The sequence below is a fragment of the Leptonotus elevatus genome, chromosome 6 (genome assembly GCF_054856555.1).
Source record: "Leptonotus elevatus isolate MCC_2025b chromosome 6, RoL_Lele_1.0, whole genome shotgun sequence".
In the NCBI taxonomy this organism is placed as follows: domain Eukaryota; kingdom Metazoa; phylum Chordata; class Actinopteri; order Syngnathiformes; family Syngnathidae; genus Leptonotus; species Leptonotus elevatus.
Window position 1 is genome coordinate 6,579,918 of NC_141244.1, and position 14,054 is coordinate 6,593,971.

Here is a 14,054-nt window from a genome sequence, read left to right on the forward strand (position 1 = left end):
AAATTAAAATGGCACATTGATTTGTACAGTTTATTTCTGATGCATATCCAGTACTGTATAATGAAAAATGATGCAAGAGAAGAATTTCCACATACAACATGACAATGCATCCATTGCAGTTTGCAATTTGCAGAGCTTTTATGTTAGAAATGATTGTTATACCAATAAGTATCATGCATCGGATGCATTCACATTTCAATCGTATCCCTTGTCTGGTTGTTGTGGTTCTGAGCCCCCTCCCCCACCCCTCACTCGCGGGTGTGAGCATGAGGGAGTTCTCTACTCTTCTAACTTCAGTCTGCAGGCGCGTGTGGCTGGAATTTTTGCGACCAGGGAATTGAAATGAAGGAGATGATGGAAAGGGAGGACGTTTGGATTATTTGAGGGTGCCATTAAGTTTTATATCTAACTTTTATTACATTTATATTTAATTTTTTAAGTTGATTTTTTTACGAGTGCACTTGAAATCATTTCACTAAGGGTTTTAGTTATTGTTGTTTTAATTGTGTGTTTTTTTTTAAACCTCATGAATCCCATCATGGACAACTTGAGCACAGACAACGTGACAGCGGAGAATGACACGTCTTCGGCGCAGCACAATCAAACCTTGGGTGTGTGGCGAGACTACGCGCTCGAGTACAAGGCAGTCAGTGTGTTTTTGGTGACCTTTATTTGCGGGATGGGAATGGTGGGCAACATGATGGTCATCCTGGTGGTGCTGACCACCAAACACATGCGAACTCCCACGAACTGTTATCTGGTGAGCCTGGCTGCAGCCGACTTGATGGTGCTGACCGCGGCCGGGCTGCCGAACATCACCGACGCCCTGCGCGGCCAGTGGGTGTACGGATACGCAGGTTGCCTGGGGATCACTTATCTCCAATATTTGGGAATTAACGCGTCCTCTTGTTCCATCACAGCATTCACGGTGGAGCGATACATCGCCATCTGTCACCCCATCAAGGCGCAGTTCCTGTGCACTTTATCTCGGGCTAAGAAGATCATCACGCTGGTGTGGGCGCTCACGTCCATCTATTGCATCATGTGGCTCTTTTTGTCAGACACCCAAACTTTGGTATATGACAACGTCATGCTCATCAGCTGCGCCTACAAAGTATCCAGGAGTCAATACCTGCCCATTTACTTCATAGATTTTGCCGTTTTTTACGTGCTGCCCCTCATGCTGGCCACAGTTCTTTATGGATTCATCGCTAGGATACTTTTCCTAAACCCGATGCCTGCGGAGCCCAAAGACAACGCCAGCAAGTGGAGGAGAGGAACTTGTCAGGTGGGAGGAAGGATGATCAGCGCAAACTCCTCCAGCAGCACCACTGCTGCTTCCCGCAGGCAGGTGAGGAAACCTCATCTCTCATATCTACTGTGTGTGTGTGTGTGTGTGTGTGTGTGTGTGTGTGTGTGTGTGTGTGTGTGTGTGTGTGTGTGTGTGTGTGTGTGTGTGTGTGTGTGTGTGTGTGTGTGTGTGTGTGTGTGTGTATAGTTTTGATTTCAGAAGTATGAAACTCACCATAGTTTATCAACCCCTTACCCTACAGTGGCAATTAGTAAATTATTCTATATTCAATTCAATATTGTAGAAATAAGCGGTTCAGATAATGAATGGATGGATGGACGATTACTTATTAATTCCAAAGTCTAAATTATTTAATGTTGAAATATAATCAACTGCACATTTTAGCAAAAAGAACCAAATCCTTTTCATGTGCAGAAAAAGGTGAAAGCCTTAAACCTGCATGGCCACATTTATCAAGCACGCAGAATGGGTCCCCAGAATGATGATAATCCCCCACCCCCACTTATGAAGACAGCTCCGCCCATATTCGTGATGCCATTTTTGTGTGATCACTAGGAATGTTCGATACCACTTTATTTTTTTAGACTGATACCGATACGCAAATCTTCAGTACTCACCGATACCAATACCAAGTGCCATTAGTACTTATGATACATAACATTCTCCCCCAAAAAACAATGACAGATTTATTTAAAATACCTATATATCCCAATTATAGCAAATTTCCTTAAAATTGTTTGAAATGAATGGCAATTATATTTTTTTCAATTTGCTCATAAAAGTCATAGAGCACACAATGAAATAAAATACATATTCTATAATAATAAAATTAATTAAAAAGAATAGTTAAATAAAATGAAACATATAATCCAGTGGGAGGGGGGGGGGGGGGTCTCAATCTGTTATGATTGGTGTCCTGTCTGACTTGTAAGGTTTTGTTCGCACCTGTACTCGTCATCCTATTCAAATCACCCCCAGCCACTTGTGTCTTGTCCAGGTGTCTCTCGTTGTCTCGTCAGTTGGCTTGTATTTCGTTCCCTGGTTTTGTTCAGTCTGGGTTGGATCATTGTCGCTGTCACCACTGGTGTTTTGTTTGTTACTTTGATTTTTGGTCTTTTCAGATCTTTGTTTATTTAGAGTTACCCAGTAACCCTGTTAGTGTTTTTGTAAAATAAGTTATGTTTAGTAGAACATGCATCCCTGCCGTGGTTCTCCTGCCTCCCTGCATTTGGGTCCTCCACTCCGTTTCGTGACAGAGTCTACTTAAACCGTGACACAATCAAAATATGTGGTTGTACAACTTCCTTTTTGGAATACAGTAGGGCTGCATTTTAGTATTCGAATAATCGACTGAAAATGTTATAGAGTACTCAAGTACTCGGATAAAATATATTTTTGGATAAAAAGTAATTTAAAGTACACAACAACAAAAAATAAGACATTTTCACTTAATAATGAAAAAACAGTTGGTTTCCTTTTTTTTTTATCAACAGCTTATTTTTTCAAATTGTACACTTATATTGTACGCCAGCGTAGTGATTGTGCAATTATGAATTTGGAAAGGTTGACCAGTAATAAGGCAAATTAAATAGGGTAATTTTAAGGCATTTTATTCTTTCGTGTTAAAGGTTTAAAAAAACAAAAACAAAGCTTGTGATGAATCTGCAGGCAACAGAAGACCCCCCACGTCACTGACTGGCCTGGACCAGGTTGAGTGGATGTGGGACGGGAGCGGACCGATGCCCCGCAGCTTCGGGCCAGCCGGGCTCCCGCGAGTCTGTTGCACCCTCAGCCTCGTTAACCGCGGGCGCTCGCTCTCTCCGGTGATGATCCTTCTGCAGGTTTACCTCCGGAAACCTTGTTTGTTCCCTTTCCCCGTCGTTGCCATTCCCGCATTCCGCTCGCACCTTCGATTTATTTTTAATTCCTTGGTTTCCGCTGCTTGAATCAAATAAGTAACATCCGCTTTTTCCTCCTTCCTTTGCGTTAGTGATGTAAGTGACTAAATTAAAAGTCGCCCATGCGTCCGCTACGCTAAAGCCTTAAATAAACGAGTATTCGAGGCAGGAAAAAGCCCTCAGATTTTTTGTACTCGAGCTACCTGTGGCAGTCACTAAATGCAAAATAAACATTTCAGCCTTTAGTTCCTCACCGAAAAACGTCCACAAGAGTGGGCGCCGATACCAGTATCAATATCCGTCGCGATACCATAAAATGTGTCTGGTATCGCTGTATGTACTGTATGAATCTAAAATTCCCGCATAGCGACGAGAGAAGCTCAACCAATTAAAGATGAGCAAACATATCAGGGACTGTAACAGCAGCTACTTTGAGCTCCAGAAGGCCAATGAAAAATACACAAATATCGTGCTTTTCCTCAGAATCACACTAGTCAGGTTTCCATCCAATTTATTAAGCGAATTTACTGAAAATGCACAAAATGGTCATGCGACTTATGCCCGTTTCCATCTGTTCTTCTTTTGCGAATATTGCCGCCATTCTACGTCACTCTGAGTGCGTTGCGATTATAAAAATAACAATGGAAGCGTACGTCCAAATAAGGTTTCTACAAAATGTATTAAACTGGAAAAATTATTCTCATAGTTATGCTAGTAACAACCAAATAAATATTATAGAGCAAACTTGTCATGACAGTCGGGTTTCCTTTTAAAAGAAGAACAGGAAGTCGTATGAGTTTTCTTTTGTAATTCTTGATAAACCTAGCGTTTGTTTGCTGTTTTCCATCTAAAATTGCCTTAATATTTGCTTATTTAATGAATTCCAAAAATATTTCTGTTTTGTTGTCCCCTCATAAATACCTTACTTCATCGACTGACATTGCTATGGGACTTTAAACGTACATGTGACGTAATATCCCGTCAAAACATGCGATATGTATCCGGTCTTGTCAGCGTTTATTCTCAAAACCTGTTGCCATAGCCAAAATTCACATTTCCTTTTTTCCATACGTTTCAAAATCCACCTTTTTTTATGGCGAATTTTGAGCCCTTTTTCACATTTTTAGCATTTCCATTCAGTTTAATTTCACATTTTTTGAAAATCCAAATAAAAACGGGTGGATGGAAACACCACTACTGTTTGTGCATACAAAACCTAAAACAAACACACTACTATATAGGGGTGTTAAAAAAAATCGATTTGGCAATATATCGCAATACTACAGCACACAATTCTCATATAGATTCAATAGAAGAATGTTATATTAATGGAACATTAAGCCTTAACATTTTATGTCAATGCTGTTCAAACATGAAACAGATTGCAACCTGCTCACAGTTATAAGCCTGAAGTACATTTTCATACAAATCTTACATCGTACATGTTTACTGATTAGTATTTTCTAAATGTGAGTAAAAAAAAAATTGCAATAATTAACTTATAATTGACTTCATATCAGGATTAATCGGCATCGAATCGTGACCTATGAATCGTGATACAGATCGAATCTCAAGGTACTAGGCAATTCACAGCCCTACCTATATATATACCACGTGGTGCTAAAATAAACATTTGTGAAGGAAGAGCTGCAGTACACGAGGCACTACATGCATTTCGAGATGTATGTTTGTTCATCAGATGAAGGGAAGAAGTCTTCTTGGAATAACAAAAAGGGGTGTGGTAGCCTGAGGATGCCCCTGCCCTATTGGCCAATTTGATCAGTTAACTCCAACTCAAACATGATTTTTCTTCTCCATCAGTGTGATTGGCGCATATTGTTTGACAAATGTACACCAAAAACTGCCCATGCACATGTTTGTGTTGGGCAGCATTAACCAAATCACAAGGGAGGAAACGGTCACTGGATTAGCAAAAGGCCAAGAGAGTACACGCGATTAGGTTTTGCTCATGGCTGACAGCCTGGCACTGAGCATCATGCAGATGCTAACAGTCTGTCACCTTGGAGATTAACCATCATCATCTGAATAATGATTTGCTTATGATGAGCAGCTTGCTTGGCTGTCACAATTGATCTAAAGATGATTCACGAGCAGACCTCGTTGCTTACAGCTTTTCATATGCATTTTAATATATCAGCCCAGAGAACACAAATAAAATAGTTGAAGCGATTACCAGAAAATGCTTATAGTTGAGGGGTGTAAAGAAAGAAAGAAAAAATAAAATCAGTCCATGGTGAATCACTATTTGTTTTGATTAACTTTACAGGTCAGTTCAACAGAAAGAAAAGTATTAGTCTGATGAATTAGAATGATAAAGAATCATCGTGCCACAACAAGAGCAGCTCAGAGCCTGGAGGTAACTATGAGCAGCACTAATGTTGTAAAAGTTTGCTATTCAGCCTAGATTCATGCTTTGTTCCCTCCTCTTGACAATAACAACACCGTTTTCATTTGTCATTTGTGTGCGTGAGTATTATTATGCAAATAATGTTTGGCTCACTTAGGTTGAATCATAATGCGTTCATAATGAGGTTATTATGCTGTAGTTCATCTTCATCATGGGTGTCCAATCCAGCCTCAGCTCACTTATTAGGTGCACCTGTTGATCATGCTGCTATCCTATTGGACAATCAAAAAAATGGTATACACTATAACAACAGCAATATAATAATGCAATTCCGCCACGCCACGGGGAAATTAAAATAAAAAGAAGAAAATCATTGTAGCCTCTCCAAATCCAATTTTCTCTGATGGCAGCACTCTTGGGAATGTAAATGCAACCACTTGCAGCCATTGTTTGCCTTTACTTGCTTGACGTATAAGCAATCGATGCAAGGACACGAAAATATATTCCATGCATTTGCTGCAACAGCTGAGGGTGTCGAGGGGCATTTTGGTGTTCAGAAAACCAACCGTCTGATTAGCTGAGTAGAAAAGGAGGAACAGTCATTTGAGATGAAAACGGCATTTTATAATTTACGGGCTCATGCTGTTGCTTTTTGGACAATTTGGGGATTAATTTGTAGTTAGAATGAAAAAACTGTAAACACGTGTTACAGCAATCTTCATTGAAGTTAATAGAATAAATAGTCACATCTGTCATTGTGTATCATGACTACTGCAAGATGTTCTTAACACAAAGATGTTGTTTAGCAGTTCATCAAATTAACTAGAAAACATAAACAATATATAATTGCTTGATTGATAGATTTGAGCGCGTTTAATAAATTTACGTCGAATAATTTTAAAGTGACGCTTGTATGCTGCCCTCAAACGATTTTTTTTTCTTTTTTTAGCTCAGTATTGTTCATTCGGTAATTTTACCGATTTGACATGTCATCATCATTGCTCTCTCTTTAAATTTTATATAAATATATTTTTTAAATACATTTTTATTTTGTATGTGGGTGAGTATGCGTATGTGCATAAGCGTGTGTGCGTGCGTGTGAGTGTGTGTTCATTAGTTCACCTAAAACCTATTTAAAAAATCCCATACCGTTCACCTAAACCGAACACTTCAGAATCCAGCCAGAGTTGTGAGGCCGTCAGGAGACCCGAGGAAGGACCAAAGAAAAGAAAGGAAAGTGAAATCCAGCACCGACCAGACACCACCCACCGGGCCACCAACCAGAGTCCTTCACCAACCCCAGAAACATTCCAACAAATCAGGGAGACCTCAAGAGACCAAAGGAGAGACTGAGGAAAGGAAGGAAGGACAAACGAAGCAGAGTGAGATCCACAGACACCAGCCTCCACCGATTCAACGACCAGAGGAAGAAGCAGATTGTGTCTGAGTTTTGATAGATGCTGGTGTGATGGATCTGGCATGCAGGAAAATCTCCACCAAAGAGGGGAGCCGTCGACCCCTGCCAGGACAGAGCAAGCGCAACACCTCAGGGCCTCCCAGGCCGCGGCAGCGCCAAAGGACGACCCCGCAGGGGCCGCCGGCCGGAGAGCAAACCCAGGAGCAGGAGCGCCCCCCACCCTAACACGGCCCGCGCCCCCAACCCAACCCAACGCAGCAGGACAGGGCACTGCAGGCCCGCCAGGCACCCCACCGGTCCACAGCCCCCTTAGCTGTTTAATGACACCACCGTTGGAGTTTACTGTAAAACAAAACACCATAAAAAGAATTACACACATTGTAGATGTAACCAAAACTTGCTTCGTTGATTAAACATCGCTAGCACTAAGGCTATGGTCAATGGAGGATCACATTCAAATGCTAACGGTAAAATTTGCATCGACTTGGGGAGTGACAGTCCTTCAAATAACGAATATTCACACAAACGCTGTGGACGCACATAAACACAGTTAAGATTAAGCTACTCAAAGGCACATTTTTTTCCAAATGTGTGAAAAACGAGTTATATACAAATGCTCAAACACAACTTTCTCTTTCTCATTTAAGTGTATACATGCACGGCACCACACTGCCCCTAAGAGGCCAACACCCGCAGGAACAGTCATATTGTTTTTGTTAAAAAAATAAATAATTGCTATTCATTTAGTATACAGTATTATTTTACTAATTTAATTGTTCAATGTCCTTTTAAGTTACATTTAAAGTTGCATTTTCAAGGCTTGATGGAATGTTTATTGTCATACTAACACACATTTCCACATGACACAAAATACATTCCCTGAGGTCCCAGGTTAGCCCACTTACTCTCAAGACTTGTGAAAATAAGATAAAATTAATACGATAACAAAATATTTCATTATTGACTTCAACTCAAGGTGTCAGTCTGTGGAATAATCTGGATTGTAAAACAAAATCTTGTCAGTCTATTTGTATTTTTTTTAATGTATAAAAGCACAGTTATTGCAAAAATATATACAGCACAAGGACACACAGTTGAATTATTTTGAATTATTTAGCGTCTTGACCGCTCGCTGTCATTCATTTTGTGTTGTTTTATTCTTTTTTTTTTGTGTTGATCAGGGGCAGACTTACAAGTTTTACTTCTTTCTGTCCCCTTTCATTTCTTTTACTTTACTTTGAATTTCAATATTGCTTTATATTGTCTTTTTCTTTTACAAATGAATGAAATAAATTTAATTTGAATTGCGATAGTTTATGTAACTTGAGAGTAGTGAATTTTAGTAGTTGAATAAATACTTTAAAATCATTGAATGATTTTATCACTTGTGATTTTAATCTTTTTTTTTTTTACGAGAGAGAGCTCAGTATTGTTCATTCGGTAATTTTACCGATTTGACATGTCATCATCATTGCTCTCTCTTTTTTAATTTTTTTTAATTTTGTAAGTGGGTGAGTATTTGCATGTGTGTGTGTGTGTGTGTGCATGTGTGCGTGCATGTGAGTGTGTGCTCATAAGTTTACCTAAAACCTATTAAAAATCCCATACCGTTCACCTAAACCGAATACTTCAGAATCCAGCTAGAGTCGTGAGGTTGTCAGGAGACCCGAGGAAGGATCAAAGAAAAGAAAGGAACGTGAAATCCAGCACCGACCAAACATTACCTACTACCCACCGGGTTACCAACCAGAGTCTTTCACCAACCCCAGAAACATCTAAATTCCAACAAATTAGGGACACCTCAAGAGACCAAAGGAAAGACTGAGGAAAGGAAGGAAGGATAGATGAAGCAGAGTGAGATCCACAGACATCAGCCTCCACCGATTCAACGACCAGAGGAAGAAGCAGATTGTGTTTTCGATAGATGCTGGTGTGGTGGATCTGGCATGCATAAAAACCTCCACCAAAGAGGGGAGCCGTCGACTTTGGCCAGGACAGAGCAAGCACAACCCCCCAGGGCTACCCAGGCCACGGCAGCGCCAAGGGACAACCCCCGGGCCCCGCAGGGGCCACCGGCCGGAGAGCAAACCCAGGAGCAGGAGCACCCCCCACCCCAACACGGCCCGCGCCCCCAACCCAATGCAGCAGGAGTTGGGAGATGGGGCACGGCAGGCCCGCCTGGCACCCCACCGGCCCACAGCACCCGCTCCCCCCAAGACCCCCCCATCTCACCCCCGCCACCCACCACAACCCAACCCCAGCTGCACCCAGGCCCCCAAACCCCCAGACACTCCCCCACCCACAGCACCCCTCCACCCAGCCACCCGTAACCCCCACCCCCCCAACCAAGCCGACTGGCGAACTCTACCCCTACACCGTGAATGTGACCCCAACCAGTGTATATACAAGTGTGTGTGTGTGTGTGTGCGGTGCATTAAAATTGGGAGATGGAACAGAGGGAAATGATATCCTCCCGCTCCGATCCACCTGCCTCCCAGACATGTCAGTGAGTGTATGTGGTGCATAAAAAAAATAAAAAAATAGGGGGTGGCGCGGTTGCGCGGTGGCGCAGCGGGGTCACGGATGGGGGACCGCAGCACTGCTTAATACTGCGGTCTGCCCCAACCGATGGCACCCCACCCCGACACAGTAACCAGATTTAGGTTAAAAGATTTTTGATTTTAATCTAAATTACATTCATCACGATTATTCTTTCTTCCATAATCATCCAGCCCTACCAGCTTGCAGCAACACATTGGGGGGTGACGGGAGAACTATGAACTTGTTCATTTTTGGGCCGATAAGCTTATAGTTTGAAAATTTTCAATTATGAACTGTGAACTGAACTAGTTTATTTAAAAATTTGCGAGCTAAACTTTGAACTACTTTGCATAGAAATTGAACTTTCCCAACACTGTTAATGAATACTGTATATGCCTCCACACCCCATCCCCACTTTTATTTTTAATAGGTAACCAAAATGTTGGCTGTGGTAGTGATCCTATTCGCCTTACTTTGGATGCCCTACCGGACCTTAGTAGTCGTCAACTCCTTCTTGGACAAAGCCTACTTGGACAACTGGTTCCTGCTCTTCTGCCGCCTCTGCATCTACTTGAACAGTGCCATCAACCCGGTCATCTACAATGTCATGTCTCAGAAGTTCCGCACTGCCTTTAAAAAGCTGTGTCACTGTGGGCCTCGGCGCCTGGAGAAACCTACTTCATACAGCGTGGCACTCACCTACAGTGTCATCAAGGATATGTCCAACGGAGAAAGTCTTGACCACTTCACTACAGAAATGGAAGAGCTAAACACACCAAGTGACCACTTAGTAAACACTGGAATCTCGCCAACTGCCAATCAGATGTTGTTTGAGGAGCCCTTCCTTTTGGGGAAAGGCGTTCAAACTAAGAAAGAGACACACTGACAGTGATGCTATTTGAGTTGTAATAACAGATGCACAAATGAGTGCAATTAAAGAGATAATATGTTATTTTTCCTGCAGACACAACATAACTGCTTGCATTTAGTTTCCATGTTTGACTGACTGAAAACGTTTTGTAATTGCCTATAGATGCCACAAGATGGTGACAATTTTAGACAAGGCCTGACTAAATGAAGCTCCTCCACTCACTTCGACATAGCTCCTTGACCCAAGATGACAACAAAAGATTTTATATGTAGACATGCTAGGGGGCAATTTGAGGGTTTCGGCTGGGGGCGCGAATGACCCCAGGAAATATGTTTTTGCCGTACTAGGGAAAAAAAGTGTAATTCCACATCCTCTACAGTAGGTGGCAGTAGCGCTACCATTGTCAAAGAGTGCAAGGGGTATTAGCGCCTATGCAGACGTGTACTTTCAACAATTTTATTGACAAACAGATACTATTTAGAGTTCTGGCGAAGATGTGAGGGGGTGGGTAACTGCGTAAAAAACAACTTTGGTAACAGTACTCACTCAAATAATTACTCAAGTAAAAATAAAAAAAATACTTGCTCTGAAATGTACTTGACAAATTGAAGTAAGTAAGTATTTTTACTGGATGCTTGATGCTCCCCCCTACGTAATTTTGAAATATATTAGTTAATGAAGCAAATATGGGTATACATTGGCCAGTTGACTCTGACTTGCCCTGAGTCGAGTCCACAGTGTTGAGTATCACTCGCTCATGTTGCTGCTCCACTCCTTGCTGACATGATTGAACCTTCTTTTGTATTGTGGACTGGCAGTCTGTGGCATTCTTATTAGGTTCAAATTATCCTCTGTTGTGGCAGCGCACGTTGCCCTCACATTTACGGGTTGTTCTAATCTAGCCAATTTCATGTCATGTGATAGCGTGTCGTAGGGGACCATGTGTAATGCGACACATGATTGGCGGAGCCAGGAGACATTGAAGGCTGCTTTTTGTTGTTGTATTTTAATCGTTTTCATGCATTTAAAAACAAAAGTAATGACCTTGTCTTGAAAATGTATCGAGTAAAAAGTACAGATACTCATGTTAAAAAAAAAGTTAAACGTAGTCTAAAAAATATTCTAATTCGAAATATTCCAACTCAGGAAAGTACAAAGTACTGAAAAACTACTCAAGTTCAGTAACCATAGTCATATATATATATATATATATATATATATATATATATATATATATATATATATATATATATATATATATATATATACTTGCGGGGGGGTCTAAAAGCATTTACAGGGCTCCAGAGTGCCCCTAAAATGTGAGGCAGTGCAACTAAATTTTTCATCTGCTCACGCATACCCGACCAATACATTTACTGATTTATTTTGCCTTTTATTTTTTGAATATTTTTTGTTGCTGACAAACTTTTGCTCTACACTTTTTTACAAATCAATTTATGATTCATGTGCACCCTAAATTTCTTACTTGCTCCCCTAAAATTTCAGGTTAGGTGCCACTGTGCTCTTAGTAAATAAAAAGTTCGTCTGGAGCTCTGATTTACTTGTATTCCATTTGTGTGTAGCATGACAGCTAAGTGCCGCTTTACCAATAGGATATCATACAAAAAAGTACTATAATGCCAAGACATAATTATGTTACGTTACTTATGAGTGTGTGTGTTTTTTAATCACCAAAACAATTCATAATGCTAAGCAATCCTTTAAAAATGATCGTGATATTCGCGGCCAGCAAAAGCTGCAAATCAATGCTTGGTTGTGTAAATAGTTCTTGACCAAGTGCCACACTAAAGCAAACTGGTTGCGGTCCATACTGTACATATATACTGTTTAGCTCACTCTGCTATTATCAGAAGGTACAAACACACTCAAGAGAGAATGAAGACTGTGTTGAAAAGAAAGTGATGTTTTGTTTTAAATCCATACAGTAAAAGTACTTAAAATTTAGTTGTGCCGTGTAATGTGAAATTAGTTCAGTATTGCGTTCTTCAAATGTGAGCCACTGAACACATTCTGAAGAAAATACCAGCTTGTTTTGATCCATTCTGTTCATGTTTTTGCAATCGTTTCAAGCCAGTCAGTGGAAGCTGATAATCTTCAAAGTGGAATGGGCATTGTTGTCACCTTCAGTATAAAGTACCTCCCCACTTCTGCACTTTTATTCATGTCTCCTTCTGTTTTCTGTCAAAAGTGCTGTCTTGGAGATGTTTTGTGATGCACAATGCACATTTTTCAGCATGAGCCTAATTTGTTTCGTTTTTTTGTCAGATGGCTATAAAGATTTATGTCTCAAAAGCTTTCTGTGCTCTTGTTATTTGATTGAATGTCTTTAATGTTTCCTGTATTGTTGTGATATATTAAACAGACAATGACAGTCATACCTTGTGAAGATTGCATATGATCTATTGTTTTGTTCACAACAAATTGCGCCTCGCGCCACATCTGATCCATTGCCAGCGAATGCTGAATGATGTGTCATCTTAGATGCTGCCATGAATCACTCAGATAACGGCACTATGAATCCCCATGACTTCCATCAGATATCTTGAGACATTCAATTTGAAGTTGTCCAGCATGTGATGCTGCAGAGCAATCTGTCATAATTAATAGCTCACCCTCACTTACAGTTGATAACGTGTGACTTGTCAAACCTGCCACCCTTTCAGTGAGCGATGATGTTAAAATTGGGGTTAAATGTGTCAGAGAAACCATATTCACTTTCAATTTATGAAATTCCACTGTAGTTAATGTTCTTCAATAAAAGGTCGGGAACATCATAACGATTAACATGCATTACAATTAAGGTATGGCTCTGAATCCCTCAAGAAATCCGTCTGCATCCGGACCCTCCGATTTTGGATCACTGTGCTCGAGAATGTGCAATGGCAATACTATGTTGGCTGTGGTTGAATGGGAAAGAGTGTCTTTGTAAGACAGAGGTGATAATTGGCAACTGCTGGAAAGTTTTATGTGAAGTTATTGTACTGTATAATCCTTTACGTATGGATTCAAGATTTGGCTCGACCTGTGCTCACATTCCTCTCCCTGATTTTTTGTTCTTACTACTTACTTACCCCACATTCCAAAACCATGCATGATAGGTTAATTGAACACAACTGAGTTGCATCTATAGCTGTCAAACGATCATTTGTTAAAATCAGATTAATCACATTTTAGAATTTTGATTAATCACAATTAATCGCTTAATTAGAAAGTCTTTTTTTTCAACATTTTTTCCCTCAAAATTTGAAGAGCACCTGTTATGTGTTAATTCTTTCGTCATTTAATGTTATAAGAACATCTTCAAAAAATTTGGATCCACTGCACACGCTTATGCTCTTCTTTTTCTAATCAGTTAATTACTTGCATGATTAAAAATGGGGGGAAAATGACCCCAATATTCTGAATGTCATACGCAAACATTTATTAAATGCTTTACTTTAATGCATGAAGTTATGTTTGTTGCTCAAACACAACCTGTGCTACCTTTAACGTAACCAACCGCTGCGGTCTGCGGTCAAAATTAATAGTGTGATTAATCTGCATTAATACATGATTTATGTGGTAATTTTTTGTGATTAATTAATTAGTTAATGCTTTAACTGAGCACTAATCAATATATGAATAAA

At 40.4% G+C, this 14,054-nt stretch overlaps 1 protein-coding gene across 2 annotated transcripts; it reads left to right on the plus strand.

The window, feature by feature from the left end:
- Nucleotides 1-310: 310 nt before the first annotated feature.
- trhra (thyrotropin-releasing hormone receptor a) lies at nt 311-11,583 on the plus strand. Of its 2 annotated transcripts, XM_086078310.1 has the most exons (3): nt 311-611; nt 921-1,351; nt 9,967-11,583. In XM_086078310.1, exons 1-3 carry the CDS (start codon nt 527-529, stop codon nt 10,420-10,422), a joined length of 972 nt encoding a protein of 323 aa, XP_085934436.1. In that variant the 5' UTR covers nt 311-526; the 3' UTR covers nt 10,423-11,583. The 2 variants fall into 2 exon arrangements, with proteins under 2 accessions (XP_085934436.1, XP_085934435.1); XM_086078309.1 differs by having other exon boundaries at nt 311-1,351.
- The last annotated feature ends 2,471 nt before the right edge of the window (nt 11,584-14,054 follow it).